Below are 16127 nucleotides of genomic sequence, written 5' to 3'. Positions count from 1 at the left end.
GAGGACCTGCTGTATGCTTTTCGTCAGGAAAGCTAACAGCTATCGTGAAGTTGAAGTTTGGTGATGGCGATGATGATGTCAATTTGACTCCATGTACCGGTCAGAGTCAAGAGACCAATTTACAGTACCAACTGCATGTCTCCCAACTACGCCTTACAAACACCAGGCCAAAGAAACCAAACGCAACATGACGGCTCACACTTTTCCCTTAGCCGCCTTACCTCAGCTCACAAGTCTCAAACAATATCATGACCTTCACAGCATCCCGCTGTACACCCTCATCCCCATCCTCCTCCTCCTCCTCCTCCACCTCCTGCGAACCCTCTACCACACAATCTCCCACGCCAGACGCGCCCGCAACCTCTCCTGCCGCCCAGCGCCCCTAGAACCCTCAAAATACCCCCTCGGCCTCGACACCGTCCTCGCCTCCCTCCGCGCCGACCGCGAACAGCGCACACCAGACCACGTCGCCGCTCGCTTCGCGGCCCTCAGACACAATGGTAACAAGAACAACAACGACAACAGCAGCGGCGGCGGCGGCGTCTACACCTTCCGCATGTCCCTCCTCGGCACAACAAACCTCGTCACAGCCGACCCGCGCAACATCCAAGCCCTCCTCGCCACGCAATTCCACGATTTCGGCATGGGCCTCGCCCGCAGCACGAACCTGAAAACGGTCCTGGGTAGAAGCATCTTCGCGGCCGACGGTGCGGCGTGGCGCGCCGCTAGGGAGATGATGAGGCCTCTCTTCAGCCGCGATAACGTCTCCAGGCTGGACCTGCTCGAGGCGCACGTCCAGACGCTGTTCCTCTGCATCGAAAAGGAGGCGACCGTGACCGCGACCGCGAATGGACCATGGTGGTCCGCCGCCGTAAGCCTCGCCTCGCTGTTCCCATGCCTCACCCTGGACTCCGCAACAGAACTCTTCCTAGGCCAAAGCACATCCACCCTCTCTGCCCGCTTGCACAACGACCGAACCCACCCAGGCACAGCCTTCAACCACGCCTTTGAAAAAATGCTCGCCGTCCTCGGCACGCGCATGCGTCTCCGGGGCTTCTACTGGGTCTACGGGAACAAAGACCTACACTCCTGCGTATCGACGCTCCACGCCTTTGTCGACGCCGCCATCGCGGCATCAGACAGCGCAAAAGCCCAGGGTTCCTCCCTAGCGCGCTACGATTTCCTCGACGTCCTCCGCGCGCGGTGCGTCGGTGGGGACGAAGAAGTCCGCGAGCAGGTGTTGGGATTACTCGCCGCCGGGCGGGATACCACTGCCTCGCTGATGAGTTGGGCTTGGTACTGCCTCGTCCGCAACCCGCGCGTGTTCACCAAGCTCCGGGCCGAAATCACATCAACCTTTGGATACTACTACTCCTCCTCTTCAACAGACCCTTCGGAGACAACAATGACGTTCGCGTCTCTGAAGCAGTGTACCTACCTCCAACACGTCCTCTCCGAGACCCTCCGCCTCCACTCCGTAGTCCCCTTCAACTCCCGCCGCGCCCTCTGCGACACAACCCTCCCCACGGGCGGCGGACCCCTCGGCACCGACCCCGTCTTCGTGCCCGCGGGGACGGAAGTCAATTTCAGCACGCACGTGCTCCACCGCCGCAGAGATCTCTGGGGCGACGACGCGGATGAGTTCGTGCCAGAGCGGTGGGAGACTAAAAGGGGGTCCGCGGGCGCGGCGTGGCATTTTGTGCCGTTTAATGGTGGGCCGAGGATCTGTATCGGGCAGCAGCTTGCGCTGACGGAGGCTGGGTATGTGGTTGCGAGGATGTTGCAGAGGTATGAGGCTGTGGAGGGGTTGGATGTGGATGTGACGAGGGATTGGCATAATTTTACGGTGGTTTGTGGGCCTGGGAGCCCGGTTGATCGGAATGAGGCTGTTTTGTGTCGGTTGAAGGTTGCGGGGGTCTAAGAGGGTTTGTTGTCTGAGATGTCACAGGCCACCTGCACAGATATGAACATGAGCTTCGTCGGTCAGTCAAGTAAGGTAAGATACCTTGCTTATGGCACTTAGGTATCTGTATCACCAGGTTGAATGCTCGTCAGGAGAGAACGCGATGTCCGCTGTGATCCAAATTATACCGTCATATCCGACGAGATACCGAGAATGTTGCGAGGTTCCTAGAGAGACTCAGAATCATCAGCGTTGGCAGTTTGCGAGGCAGCATAGGAAAGTGACAGCTCTCAGAACTAAGCCTTGAACGATACTTACCATGGAGATGAACGTTAACACTTTCCGCGTGCACCACGCACCTGCCTTGGGGATGCTGGCCGGGAGAGCATCGGTAAAAGTGGATCGCATCACCGTGGCCGCGCCGGTTGGCTCCGAACGTTGAAATCGAGCAACCCGGGCCAACTGACACATCACGTTCACTACAGTCGTGAGATAGACAAGTTTTTGATTGTTTTTTGTTATTGGTATCATGCAACGTGATATTTGAAACGAGAAAGAAAAAAAAAAGTTACATCAAGGTCATGTACACATTTGCGCCGGAATAAGCCCCAGTTTTCATTACCTTTCCAACCAAGATACCCTCCTTAGAACAACGCTCCGCCCAGACGGATCGCGACGGACTTGTTCTGGGTGTAGTTTGCGAGAGCGGCCTCGCCGAGCTCTCTGCCGATTCCGGACTCCTTGAAGCCGCCGAAGGGCACCTGGTAGGAGAGCATGTTGTAGCAGTTGACCCAGACGGTGCCGGCCTTGATGGCGTTGCTGACGCGGATGGCGGTGTTGAGGTCGGTGGTGTGGACGGCAGCGGCCAGACCGTAGGTGGTGTCGTTTCCGAGCTTGATGACCTCCTCCTCGTCCTTGAACTTGGCGATGGCGCAGACGGGGCCGAAGATCTCCTCCTGCATGATCTTCATGTCCGGGCGGACGTTGCTGAAGATGGTGGGCTGGATGAAGTAGCCCTTGTCGCCGTGGCGGGCACCGCCCGTCTCGACGGTGGCGCCCTCGTCCTTGCCGGCCTTGATGTAGCCCATGATGCGGTCGAACTGCAGCTGGGAGACCTGGGGGCCCTGGAAGGTCTCGGGGTGGAAGGGGTCGCCGACCTTGTTCTGCTCAGCACGCGCCTTGAAGGCAGCGAGGAACTTGTCGTAGACGCCCTCCTGGACGAAGATGCGGGTACCGGCGCAGCAGCACTGGCCGTGGTTGTAGTAGATGCCAAAGTTGACCCAGGAGATGGCCTGCTCAATGTCGGCGTCGTTGAAGACGATGTTGGGGGACTTTCCGCCAAGCTCGAGGGTGACCTTCTTCAGGTTGGAGCTAGCGGCGGCCTTCATGATCTGGCGACCGACGAGGGTGGAGCCGGTGAAGGCGATCTTGTCGACGTCCATGTGGGAGGAGAGAGCGGCACCGGCGATCTTGCCGAAACCGTTGATGAGGTTGAAGACACCGGGGGGGAAGCCGGCCTCCTTGATGAACTGGGCAAAGACGAGAGCGGACAGGGGGGTCTGCTCGGCGGTCTTCATGACAATGGTGTTACCCGTCGCCAGGGCGGGGGCGATCTTCCAGGAGAGCATGAGGAGGGGGAAGTTCCAGGGGATGACCTGGGCACAGACACCGATCTGGAAGGGGCAAGTTTGTTAGCTCGCTGTCCTAGTTGCAATTGCGGTAGCGAGTAATTGTGACTTACGGGCTCGGAGCGAGTGTAGTGGAACATGTCGTGGGCAACGTCAATGGTCTTGCCCTCGATCTTGTCGGCCCAGCCTCCGTAGTATCTCAAGCAGCCGACGACGGCACCGACGTCGCCCTTGGCCATGGAGATGGACTTTCCGTTGTCGAGAGACTCGACGGCGGCCAGGAGGTCGGTGTTCTTCTCGGCAATATCGGCGAGCTTGTTCAAGAGGTAACCACGCTGGCTGGGAGCAACCTTTCTCCACTCGCCCTCGAAGGCCTTGCGGGCGGCGGCGACGGCAATGTCGACATCCTTCTCGGTGGCCTCGTGGACGGAGGTGATGACCTCCTCGGTGGAGGGGTTGATGACCTCGAAAGTCTGCTTGTCGACACTCTCAACCCACTCGTTGTTGATGAACCTGGAAGATCACGATGTGTTAGCTTTTTTTTTTCTTTTTCTTTTTTTTTCTTTCATGTTTTCGAGGTCGTCATCGCTCGCGGGGTAGCGGCGGGATAAGAGATTGAGGGGTAGGATACGCACAGTCCTGTAGGTTGGTTGTAGGGGCCCGTCACCGGGGTCTTGAGCTCAACGGACAAACCCATTGTGTGATTTTTGGAAATAAGACGAAACGTGGAGGGGTATTTGGTATCACGGAAGAAAGAAGAAAAAGAATAGTTTGGATTGAGATGGAGTTTGTGAGTTGAGAGTAGTGAGAAGTGAGAGAGGGAGAGGAGAAACTCAGGAGAAGAAGCTGGGGATCACAGACTGTATATAAAGCGGGGTCCGGGGGGGGGGAGAGCACAGAGCAGAGCCGGGGGAGACAAGTCCGAAAGTGATACCGCGCGGTGCAAAGGCAGGGACGAATTGTCAGAGACTCTGGAGTCTGAAGGAGGCGAAGGCGATACCTTGCTCGACGGCGGTGGAGTCCGGGGGCAGGGGGGTTAGGAGGAGGAGGAGGAGGAGGAGGGTGGACGGATGGAGGGGGGGACAGAAGAGAAAGAAAGGATGAGGGGGAGTCTGCAATATCTCACACTAAAACCGAGGCCTGGTCTATCCGTACCGGAACCGCAGATGGGCATTGGATGAAAGGGAGTCCCCCATGGGCCGGAGCAACGTCAAACACGGTCATTCGGTGGACTGGACTGGGACTTGACATCTCCACATTGGGAGCCAGACACACGTCTGCATGCTGTCAATGGACGAGGGGGGGCACACGATACACCAGATATTGACAAGCTAGGGTGGACTTCCATCTGTTAGTGTTGGAGTGTTGGGGCACTGAGGGTAGAAACAGAGGGGCAGCAACAGAGAAAAGATGTTGTATCCTGCAACAAAACTTGCAAGGGATGGAAGATGGGCCCAAGCTAAACGGGGAATAGTGGATGCCGCTTCGGGCCAACGCCTGGCTTTCCTTTCCTCTCGGCCAGCTCAAGGCGAGGTTTCCTCGTCCCCTTTGCACCGGACGAGCAATAAGCTATCCACCGGCGCGTTGATGTGCTGTGCTGGCTGACAGCAGGTCTAGGCACTACCTACTCTGCACTAGACACCAGAGAGAAGTCGAGACTGTCACTAGGTGGTGCCTGTTTGACTCGGCCCAAGTTTACCAGAATGTCACCCAGGGGGGGTGTGTCACTGTGGGTTCCGTTCGGTGGGAATTGAGTTCCGCGTTCCCATTCCCCGGGGCCCCATGTTAGGAAGAAGAATCGCGAAACCATCATGGTGATATTGGACTACTGTGTACTCCGTAGACGGGTATTGAGATAGGTTATCCTTGATAATGTGTCAGTTGCTGGCTCTCAGTTTCTCTCCTTCTCTTCTGTACACTCTAGGAAGATGTCTGCCCTGCTTGTTTGTTCTTGTTCTGACTGGTTGCCACGCCCCAGAGCTATGAACCCCTCTCTCTCTCTCTCTCTCTCTCTCTCTCTCCGCTTCCCTTCTTCCACTTTCTCGACCCCGCATTTTCTCCATCACAAGTTGCGTCTTCCATTGGGCAACAGACCAATCAGCATAATTCAAATTGCTGGTCTTGTCTAGATGCAGCAGCCACACCCGCTTCAAAGCGGTTCATCACACACACCAAAACACCATCTTTTTTTCCCTCTGGGCCCCCTCTGGACCTCTGGGTATTCAATAATCCCACAGCTGTTACACCTGGCCGAGGGTCCTGCTTAGGATACTGTGACAAATGGCATCACCTAGGGAACTGACGGGCTCTGCGCTGCTGCTGCTGCTGCTCTTTGCCGATCCCTGCCAACTACCGTGCCACCTTGCAACCGTAGCTGGGCAGATGGGCATCAAACACATCGGAATTAAAGCTCGGGACCAATGTATGTAATGTATCCGTACCATAGTGTGCTTAGAAATGCCGAATCAAAAGTCTAAAAGCACACTGGTCACTGCTATGACCCCGGATTCTTTCGGCATTAAGCCCCCATCCTCCAAGAGATGATCAGACGGTTAGCCATGCCGTTGCATTGTTTGCTCCCAGTCTGCCAGTGTAGGTAGGTATCTGTGAGAGCTATGGATGGATGGGGCGGGAGTTCCCCGCCGCGTGTTTTCAGATACTTCCGAGCGGATTGCCTGCAGTCAGCAACTTGAACTACACTACACTACATCCCCAACACACCCAAACCATCCCCTGACATTCGAGTCAGAATACCTAACGTTCCGTTCCAGCCCGGCATATGGGACGAAACAGTTCATCACAGGCTCACACTTCATTGTTGGGGCCCCAGACCTCGCCTGGCATAGCATAGCATAGCATAGCATAGCATACTGGCTGGGGCGGGCTGCGTACCATGTCTCCTCCGCCTTTCCCCCTCCATCCCACCTTTTCATTCCCACCTTGACGACACACGCACGCGTATTTGCAGCGTACCTTACGTCTGCTCGGTGGCTGCCCGTGAATGTTGGGGCCCCGACCTGCCACCTTGAAGGTTACCGGTAAGATTGAGATTACCTTTTTTCTTCTCCATACCGGGCTCTGGAGACTGGGGCGGACACGGCATACCTGAACCCCCCGACCCACCCATGTTATCCGTACACATACATCTCCAAGTTTCTTTCACGGTGTCTTGGCTTTGGAGCAGCATCCGCAGCATCTTAACTCCTACACCTCCAAGGGGGGTAGGGTAGCTCCGTCCTACGGCGTTAAGCAACTTGCAGACAAGATAACGGGGTCGAAATACTAACCGTTGCTCAGGAGAAGATTACAGTACTTTAATGCCACGAGCTTTTCGAGGTCTGAAACTCCTCTCTTTTTCTCGGGGTGTCTTTACTGCCCATTTGCCGGGCCTCACGTCTCGGTGCAAATAACAGCGAACGACCCTTCTGCTCAGAGATCCCCCGCACCGAAGAAACCCAAAAGGTGGATCTAGGATTGTTAGTGTACCTTAGCTAAGCCCGAGGGGAGGCGTGTTCTCAGTATCGGGGGATGTCGATATATCACCATCCTGACGCCGCAAATTCCCATCTCACTCTCTGCCCCTGCTCTTTGGTTGCGGTTGCCCCTCCATCGAATTCCTGCCGCGCCCCCGACCCGAATCCCCCCTGTCGCTTCCGCTTCCTTGTCCCCGACATCATTCGACAGCAACGAACCCTCTTGGCCGAAGCGGCCTGCCTCAGTGCTTGCTGTTGGGGATTCTGTGGGGTGAGCTTTTCTCAGTCTCTTTCGGTCTGATGGCAGTTTCACGGCTACACGGAGCTCTTCCCTATGTCTGTCCTGTGTACCCCGGCATATCTGTATATTGTTTCTCCAGCTGGACGCGGGACCGCAAATAGATGCACCATCTATCAAAGTTTTCGAATCGTATGTATCGTGTCAATAGCTATGAATCAACATGCTCGATGTCAACACATTCTGACACTTGGGACGAAAGGATACCAAATTTGTCTTCAGCCCTGCACGTAACTGTATTCGTACTGCACTGCATAAACCACCTTAGGTAATACCGTGCCCCCAATGTTCGGAATCAGTCTTTCCACCTTCAATTCCGACAAACATCCAAATGTCCCAAAATCGTTCCGAAGAGTTCTACCTACACGAGTGCCATTTCGACACTCATAAGGAATCACAAGTCCCCAACGGATTCTTCGCGCGGAACCCGACCGGACCCTGCGTCCGAAAGAAACAGCTTGTCAAATGCCAAGAGCCGAGACATTGAAATTCCCCCATGTCTCGTGAGGCTGCGAACCCGCCCGCCACGGCGCCGCCGCCTTGCTTCACCTGTGCGGATCCGCACTTGCATTTCCCACAAGCGTCGGGTGTGATTTCTCATCGATTTCTATTTTCTGGGGCTGCCGCCAGCCCACTACTGGCCCCCCGGTTCAATGGTCAAAGTTCAAAGTTGCTAGGCGCCCACTGTCTTCATTTCTTGGTCCAATAGACGCGGTGTAATCTGGATCACTTTTTTTTGTCTTGCTAGTGATTTGGGATTAATTTGGATGGTCCTAAGCTAAGCCGCCCCGGCTGGGCGGCGGGCGGTGTTTGCCATCTGGTGATCCCCGGATCCCCGCACTTTTTGCGGCTCCTCTGGACAGACGCTGTCTTTCCCTCTGCCCGTACGGGCGGACGAGAGCGTACTCTGTCAGTCAATATGCAGAGAGGTTCTGGCTTGAAGCAATATAGGTACTATTATTGTTCTGGTGCGGTTCTTACTCCTTCATGTTTTGCCTTCAAGTGGAAAATGTCATATTAGTTGACCTAAGGTACTCGACCTCGACCCTTCACTTGGGGTGTAAGTCACTCATGCAAGCCGGCCGGCCCCATCTGCGGGCATCTGCGGGAACCCTTTGGGAGAACCGCTCACCCGGTGCCCGCCACGAGTAGTGAAGACGACCATGTACTTGAATGATCTGTCAGCTGGTGTTGTCCGGAGAACTTGTATTCCCTCCAAATCATGTGGTGACGATGGCTTTGTGAAAACGACCGTGACATGCTTCGAGAACCACGGGCAAAGGGCTCCGGCCACGGAGGCAGGATCCTCCCCAAGGGTACATGCACACAAAGGCAAATGAGCTTGAACATTTCCCCAAGCTCTTGATGTAGGGGTTCATCGTGAGTACTCGACGAATCAGGTTGAAGACAGGATGCTTGGTATCTTCGGACACGCCCCCCGTAGAGAAGAGTACCGACATGCTGGCTCCCAAGGACTCAAGCGGCTCTCAGGTACCTTTCTTTCGGAAATTGCCGTGTTTATATAGCCAATGGAAAGCAAGAATACCTTCTCCAGACTTGACCTGGGATATCTCTTGCTAGCCGAAGCCTCCTCGGCAAACGCTTGAGGCTTGACGAGGGGGAGGAATGCACTTCTGCCGCGTCGAGTACCTAGGCTGATAGGGCTGTTCAAGGCTTTGCCATGGGTTTGTGACGAATATTCACATGTCGGAAGGGTCCTATACATCCGTCTCAAGTAGTAAATTATCACTACCTCGTTGCTTTGAGTAGTATATGTGAATGTTGTTGCCATGAGAAGTAGCAAATCGCACTCTGTCCGATTGCCTATACAGGCGAGTGTCCCTGTTGCAAACCTCAGCGGCATTGTTCACCTTCATTACGTCCATCTCTGATATCATGTACTTCTTCTCTGCATGTTCCCGACCTGAAACAAAGTTTTGATACAACATTCTCCTTCACTTCCACTAATACAGTCCCTCGCCGCTCAGGGATATAAGTAGTGAAAGTCTGTACCGGAATAAAAGCGATCCAAAGTCTGGAAGATCTTCCTTCTTCTCTGCCGTTATGTCGAATTCATAGCCGTCCTCAATGTACTCGCATGTCTCAAAGTGGACCATGCGAAATGGTTTGCCAGACTGGGTGCGTCTTTCCTCGGAGATCAGACGTGGGTCTGCGTCGAGATATACGGTTCTGGGGCACATCGCTCCGCCCTCACCCTCATGAGCCTTTCCCGCTGTATGACCTTTCTCCTCATCGAACATGGGCATTCTGAGCCATCTCAACCGAAGCCGAATTGAGACATCGGATTGTGAAATAGGTTCTAGGGCGATCCAGGCCTTCGCCCACCATTTCGACAGAGTATCGTTGAGTGAGATGAGGTTCGCCAAGGAGAACGAATCGCCCGTGAAATAGGGCACGTCAAACATGAGCAAGGCTTGCATATACTGGTACATGGTTTTCAGCCAAGCCTCATCAACCTCGTCGGGGAATTGAAGAACCAGGCAGATTTGGGGGTCGGCAGATTTTGTGATGACACAAGTGTCCTTATCTCGAAGCAAACAAGCGAGCTGCTCTGATTAGTACCTTCTTACACGTGTTTAGAGATCATGGAAATTCTCATCTGAGCCAGGTCGATGTCGCTCATAGGTAGCGCATCAATTTGGGAGCGATCAGTGTCGCAGCAGACAAACAGTTGGTCAAATGAATGGTTGTCGGGATTCGGAAAGACTAGAACTCGAATTAGCATGTCAACTCATTGCAACGATTCTGCGTGACTCACACATCCTAATGGCCTCCAATAAGATGTCATTACCACAAACACCCCAGTTCACGACCCAACCAATATCAACTTCTTCATCATCTATGCCGTCTTCCACTGCATCATGAGCCTCGCGAATGACCTCCATCGGTGCAATCATGTTCAATGCCCAGGTCAGCTTGCTAACCAGCCTCAAGTCGATACCACCATACTTCAACGGGCTCTTTCTAATCTGGGTATCTAGGTGGTGGCGCATATGTGTCAGAGTCTCAAGTCTGGCATCGATGTTGTCGAGGTAAGGCATCTTGGACGGCGTTACAGCACCCTGTAAGGTGGCGATGTGATCATGCTTGATGTCCGGATGCTTCAGAAAACGCGTAATCCTTGCTAGAAGAACCTCCTTGGGCTTGTCCAGCAGCTGTGTGCTTTCCTCGGAATCCTCCTTGTCAGTCAGTGTCTGAACCAACATCTCCAGCAAGTGTATCAAAGTGCGTTTTTTGTGCCGATCTGGGTTGGTAGGTATTCGGCAACGAAGAGGAGAATTGACAGCTGTGGTGATGAGAATGGAGGAGAATGGACGGGAGAAGGATGGAAAAGAATGGGAGTTATGCGCTCGCTTCATTACATGTTAGGTCAGAGGCGGAAAAGTTGAGAAGGAGGAAGGCACGCTCGCTCTTGGACTCGGTTTTGACCAAGGCGGAAGGAACACTCATTGGGCCCTTGCCACCAGATGCAGAAATGCCAAAGATGGAAGTCACTACCTCTACCTCTACCTCGGTGAGGTAGGTAGGTAAGTTCCAACTCATCATTCCTGCTGTTTCAATCCAAGTGAAGGCAGATATGATCATTTGATCACGGGCCTCCGATCCAATGATGAAAGAGTTACGCTTTTTGTGAAATTTCCATCACTAACTTAATGCATCACTCGTCACGTCTGGAGCTCGAGGACTACAACATCCTGAGCCATTGATAAACGTCTAGACTTCACCAGCGTATGGCTTGCTTCAAGTGAAGTGGCTATGGTCTCATTGCAATGCCTTGCCGAATCGTAAGGAGTTCTTTCCTGGCGGTCGCGACTGGCAGAACGGGCCAGTGACATCTATCTCATGCTGATCCCCTCGTCATCAATCTCCAAGCAAGAGGGACTGGGATCTACCGAGTCCCCAGACTTAAAGGGGTGAATCTGGGGAATGACGTCATGCGGGATGGCAACAAATATTTCCTGCAAGGTACCTTGAGAAAAAGTAGTCCGTTGCTGGGTGACAAACTGTATCATTTACACAAGAGAGTATGCGATCAAAGACAAGGCAGGCAATCGATCCACTGTTCAGGTGGGATGAGGCTTGAGTAATTCTATTGGCCTATTCCTGAGGCAGAAAAAGATTCAACGGCAGCCATCCTAGAAGGTTTGGAGCTTCCCGTCTTGAGAACGGAAAAATTGAGGGGTTGGGATGGCCATCTGGATTCGGCGCGCAGGTGGACGCGGCTCCGAGGGGCAGGGGAGACTGGAAGAAAAAAAAAATCGTTGCGATAAAGTGGCTGAGTGGAGACCAAACGCATGGACCAGGTTGCGTTTTGATTGCGCCGGCCAATCAGCAGCCATTCTTTACTGGGAAGCAGCGGTGAATTTTTTTGAGAAATCGTTCCTTCCTGTGTATCGGGAGTGACATCTTCTTTGGGGCAGATTATAAGGGCATCGGCGCTCGGATTTTCTCCCAAAAAGTTTTTCCGCCTCAGTCCAAGAACCGTCAAGATCACGACTGACCCCCCCGCCATTGAGCTGCACGGCGACTAGACTGACCCGAAAAAGCTGTCTCCGTGCTTCTCGATGCTCATGGAGGGCATTGAAGCTATTGCCGAGTCGGCTCAGGCCGCTAAGCCTGAGGCGCACTCGCCGACAGGTATGCGCTTGCCTTTCCCGCCATCCCACCAAGCAAAGATCTTCACCAGCCTCGAAACGACTTGCACGCACCCGAGGGACGCCTTCGCAAGCGTCGCAAACCATGCTGACTTGCCCTAGTAGGACCAGAAATGAAGCAAGAGTCTCCGACTGTCACCACCGATTTGGGCGAGACCCCTCAGTTTCCGCTGAAGCGACCCCGCGATTCGAGCGCAGACGACCCCGAGGCCGAGTCCAAGAGGCTAAAAGTTGATGAGGATCAACTCCCCGAACAGAATCCGGAACAACCATCAGAGCAAACCCTCGAGCAGTCACTTGAGAAATCACTCGAGAAATCGATCGAGCAATCACTTGAGCAATCACTCGAGCAGTCACTCGAGCAGTCACTCGAGCAGTCACTCGAGCAGTCACTCGAGAAATCGATCGAGAAATCACTCGAGCGAGCACTCGAACAAGCTCAAGAGCAACCTGATGAGCAATCTCACGAGCAATCCCACGAGGAGAACCACGAGGAGAACCACGACGACCATGCGGCTCTCGATCTCGGATTTGACATGGATGCCATGATCCAGGGTGTAATGATGGATATCAGCAACGAGATGAACAACGAAATGAACAATGAGATAGGCAAGGTCGAGGGCCTGGACGGCGTCACGGATGTCGAGATGACGACAGACCACTTGGCATCTGTGTCGCAAGACTCTGTCCCGTCAACCGACACACACGCCATTGTTCTCTCTGAGCCTTCGGCTTTGATGAGGCGCATTACCACCTCCTGTTTGTCAAACTTTGTACGTGGCGGTCTCGTCAGCTCTGGAGGCGCCGCTAATCATATCTCAACCCCCAGGCTATGCAACTCCTCGTCGTCATGTCGCAACATGTCTACCACGACGTGTATCAGCAGTTGCAAGACAGGGATTCAGACCTCTGCAAATCTTTTAGTACACTGAAGTCTCTGCTCCGGCAAACTCGATCGATCTACTCCACGACCGACCTTATCTTGGACCCCGCGGTGCTTGACCTAACTGCGCCAGATAACCTTACCGATATCCAAGTCGCCAACGTCGCTAGCTTCTGTTGCGAACTTTTCACATTCGACGGTGAACATCAACTCAGCTCAAGCGAGCTCTTGGCTCTGGAGGACAAATTTTTCACCGTCTTTCCGCCAGGATCCGAGGGCATTTCGCACGACATCTCTGAGCTCTTCCTCGCAGTCAAGACACAGCTAGTTATCGAGTCCGTGACATCAGCGAATCAGTCTGGGCCCGTTGATCAGTTGATCGCCGAGGCTTTCTCGTCCAGCCTGGAAGATAGACTAAGAGCAAGACATGAGGGATCTGAGTTGACTGCAGAAGAGAGAGCTCTGGTGACATCTGTTGAGGAGCGCAAAACATCCCTGATCACTTACGCGTCGGGCCTCCCAGATACCGGTAAGTTGTCAAGTGCAAAGGCTCATTGGGCCATGGCTGATGCGTCGATTTAGTTCTACTGAAGATCGGCTATCCGGAGGAAGACCTGTTCCACCAGTTGAACGTGTACCTGCGCGAAAAGCTACAGTCGTTCTCTGGGCTGGCATCAAGACACGGCATCGACCTGCCGCAAGTTATGACGAACGGAGACCTCGACGCATCAATGCCACCTGATCTTGACGACCTCGGAATCTCATCACTACTGGAGGCCACAGACGGACTGGTTGCGCAATATCTCCCCAGTGAACCGGTCGATGGATTACCCACCGAACAACAACCGCCAGTTCCGACGACTGAGAGCAGTGTCCCGCCTCCCGAACCGCCTGCGCCTGCGCCTGAAGCCGCTCCCCCGGCGCCGACCACAAATGGCACCACGACTGAAAGCCAAGACTCGACGAATGACATCCTCGCGCTTGTTGCACAGAGCACACAGGAGTACGTTCGAACTACACTCAACAACCTGTCACCAGCACCCTACCAGCCGACCGTACCCACGCCGACGGGTGCCGCTCCGGTTACGCAGACGACATATCTCTCACACCTGCAACAAACTCAACAACAATCACCCTACTACGGTTACCCGCCACCAGTAGAGCAGCCTCCGCAGCCTGCGGCTCATGAGAGCAACGAGAAGCTGCCTCCCAGTCAAAGCCTACCTAGTGCTGTGCTCTATGACCGGGCTCGCCAGGCTGCCTTGAGCAAGACAAACAACCAGCAGAGAAGAGAAGGCACCACTTCAACTAGACGTCCCTGGACTCAAGAAGAGGAGAAGGCCCTTATGACTGGTCTCGACATGGTCCAGGGACCTCACTGGAGCCAGATTCTTTCTCTATTCGGTGCAGAGGGTACTCTTTCCAACATACTGAAAGATCGAACTCAAGTCCAGCTCAAGGATAAGGCCCGAAACTTGAAGCTTTTCTTCCTAAAGACAAACTCCGAGATGCCGTACTATTTGCAAGCCGTCACAGGCGAGCTCAAGACACGAGCACCTACACAAGCAGCTCGTAAGGAGGCTGAGGAACGAGCTCGGATGAACTCAGAGGAAGAACAAGCTAGGGTACAGGGTATCATGACACTGGCGGGTGGATTACAGCATCCTCAACATCCCCATCACCCTCAACATGCCCAACACCCGCAGCATCCACAGCATCCACAGCATCCACAGCATCCACAGCACGCACAGCATGCGCAGCACCTTCAGCAAAATAGAGCAAGCGTGACACCAGCAACTGCACCAAGCACGCCCTCACAGTCTGCCGCCCAGGTCTCGCATCATATGGCAGCCCACGCAACGACACCGACGCATGCTGCTATATCAGGACCGCCGGCCACACCGGTCCAAGCAACACCAACACATGCTCGAGTTTTGCCTGCCTCCTCGCCCTATGCCGCAACCGCTGCTCAGTTATCCCAAACATCACACAGCCTGCCGCAAACTCAGCCACAAACACCGACACATTCCCACATTCAGCATCACTCTCACCCGGGAACGCCACAACCGCCACACCATGCTCCACAGCCGCAGCACCAATCTCAGCAGCAGCACATCCAGTCGCAGGTCTCCCAAGCTGCTGAGACTGCACCGAATTATACGACTGGAGCATCTGCAGCGGTCTACAGCCAGGAGACCGAAGATCTCAAGGAAGCCGCTCTGATGCAAAGTCTTAGGGAGCTTGAAGCATATAGCGAAAGCGCCAGCGCTAGCGTATCATAGAGTGACGACATGCTCATGGCTTCGTATCTTCATCAACCCGCTGTTATCAACGATTATTACCAGAATTACTACCACGACGGCTTTCAGGATTCACAGTAAGACAGGATCAGGTCTTGGAGAATTGGGCTCTATCCTTAGGATACCTACTCTGACCGGAGTGTCATTCGAGACACAACGATCCTACACCTCACAGCAGACCAAGGCTGTCGTCAACAAGAGCCGCCGGGTTGTGTTGCCTGAAGGGACGTAGCACCCAAGGGTTGGCATTTCAACTACGAAAAATTACATGTTATATATGGGACGGCATGCTTTTTCGTCCACATTAAGCAGTTTCTGGAGTAGAAAAAAAGGGAGACAGGGGGACCGGGACACTAGGGTAAGAAGAAAAGAAAAGGGGGCGGCACCAAAAAGCGATTTTTTGTTTGCTCATGATACCACGATTGACAGAGAAGATTAAGGCGGCGGTGGGCGAGTTTTTCGCCCCTATTTTTTTAGTACGCCCGGAACAGAGAATTGACTGCATAGCGAACTGGGAATAAATTCAGAGCAGGGTTTTTACTGCAAGACTTGATGTTTCGTAGCTTGAGTGACTCGACAATGTGAACAGACAATGCTATTCGTCAACCCTTTAGCATGACATGGTGTATGTATGTCGCCATGGTCGAACTCTCGGAATCCAGACTTGTGCAGACCCAAGCTAAGGAGGCATATGAATCGGAACGTCAGCCGGCTACGATGCCATTTTTACCGGGGATGTGTCAGCGGCCGGCATTATCACCCGCAAAATCCGGCCCCATTAGTCCCGACTTCGGCCGGAGGAGGTGCCCGAGGCAATCGGGGTGGGACCACCTGAGAGCAGATGAGCGAATCGATGGCGCCCTAGAGGACTGGGATGACGTGACGACGTCCCCACGCAACCCACGCTGGAACCTGAATGGATTGGTATGGTGCGCGGGGGGTCGAGAGAGCGGGGCATTTGTTGGG

The 16127-nt window shown here is 54.0% G+C and overlaps 6 protein-coding genes across 6 annotated transcripts; 2 read left to right on the top strand and 4 right to left on the bottom strand.

Moving 5' to 3' along the window:
- Window positions 1-699: 699 nt before the first annotated feature.
- BDP81DRAFT_422251 (cytochrome P450) lies at window positions 700-2259 on the top strand. The gene is made up of 2 exons (XM_060589974.1): window positions 700-2130; window positions 2222-2259. The coding sequence occupies exon 1, from the start codon at window positions 734-736 to the stop codon at window positions 1919-1921; it is 1188 nt and encodes a 395-aa protein (XP_060448605.1). The 5' UTR covers window positions 700-733; the 3' UTR covers window positions 1922-2130; window positions 2222-2259.
- A 132-nt stretch (window positions 2260-2391) lies between these two features.
- BDP81DRAFT_344436 (aldehyde dehydrogenase) lies at window positions 2392-4643 on the bottom strand. The gene is made up of 3 exons (XM_060586069.1): window positions 4167-4643; window positions 3645-4044; window positions 2392-3576 (listed from the first exon to the last, which is right to left on the bottom strand). Exons 1-3 carry the CDS (start codon window positions 4226-4228, stop codon window positions 2548-2550), a joined length of 1491 nt encoding a protein of 496 aa, XP_060448604.1. The 5' UTR covers window positions 4229-4643; the 3' UTR covers window positions 2392-2547.
- A 4389-nt stretch (window positions 4644-9032) lies between these two features.
- BDP81DRAFT_422245 (uncharacterized protein) lies at window positions 9033-10056 on the bottom strand. The gene has a single exon (XM_060589973.1). The coding sequence runs from the start codon at window positions 9753-9755 to the stop codon at window positions 9267-9269; it is 489 nt and encodes a 162-aa protein (XP_060448603.1). The 5' UTR covers window positions 9756-10056; the 3' UTR covers window positions 9033-9266.
- On the bottom strand, window positions 9890-10822 carry BDP81DRAFT_513075 (uncharacterized protein; the record flags this gene model as incomplete). Its single annotated transcript, XM_060595810.1, has 2 exons — window positions 10082-10822; window positions 9890-10029 (listed from the first exon to the last, which is right to left on the bottom strand). The coding sequence occupies exons 1-2, from the start codon at window positions 10680-10682 to the stop codon at window positions 9890-9892; spliced, it is 741 nt and encodes a 246-aa protein (XP_060448602.1). The 5' UTR covers window positions 10683-10822.
- Window positions 10823-11341: 519 nt separating this feature from the next.
- Window positions 11342-11684, bottom strand: BDP81DRAFT_422242 (uncharacterized protein). Its single transcript, XM_060589972.1, has one exon. It carries the CDS (start codon window positions 11618-11620, stop codon window positions 11414-11416), a length of 207 nt encoding a protein of 68 aa, XP_060448601.1. The 5' UTR covers window positions 11621-11684; the 3' UTR covers window positions 11342-11413.
- A 204-nt stretch (window positions 11685-11888) lies between these two features.
- BDP81DRAFT_392021 (telomere repeat binding factor-domain-containing protein) lies at window positions 11889-15143 on the top strand (the record flags this gene model as incomplete). The annotated part of the gene is made up of 4 exons (XM_060587644.1): window positions 11889-11961; window positions 12084-12751; window positions 12808-13390; window positions 13444-15143. The coding sequence occupies 4 exons, from the start codon at window positions 11889-11891 to the stop codon at window positions 15141-15143; spliced, it is 3024 nt and encodes a 1007-aa protein (XP_060448600.1).
- Between the last annotated feature and the right edge of the window lie 984 nt (window positions 15144-16127).

This window comes from Colletotrichum phormii (genome assembly GCF_030913505.1).
Source record: "Colletotrichum phormii strain CBS 102054 chromosome Unknown BDP81scaffold_5, whole genome shotgun sequence".
Lineage (NCBI taxonomy): Eukaryota > Fungi > Ascomycota > Sordariomycetes > Glomerellales > Glomerellaceae > Colletotrichum > Colletotrichum phormii.
Note: the sequence above shows the minus strand (reverse complement) of the source record. Positions and strands in the feature narration are given on the sequence as shown.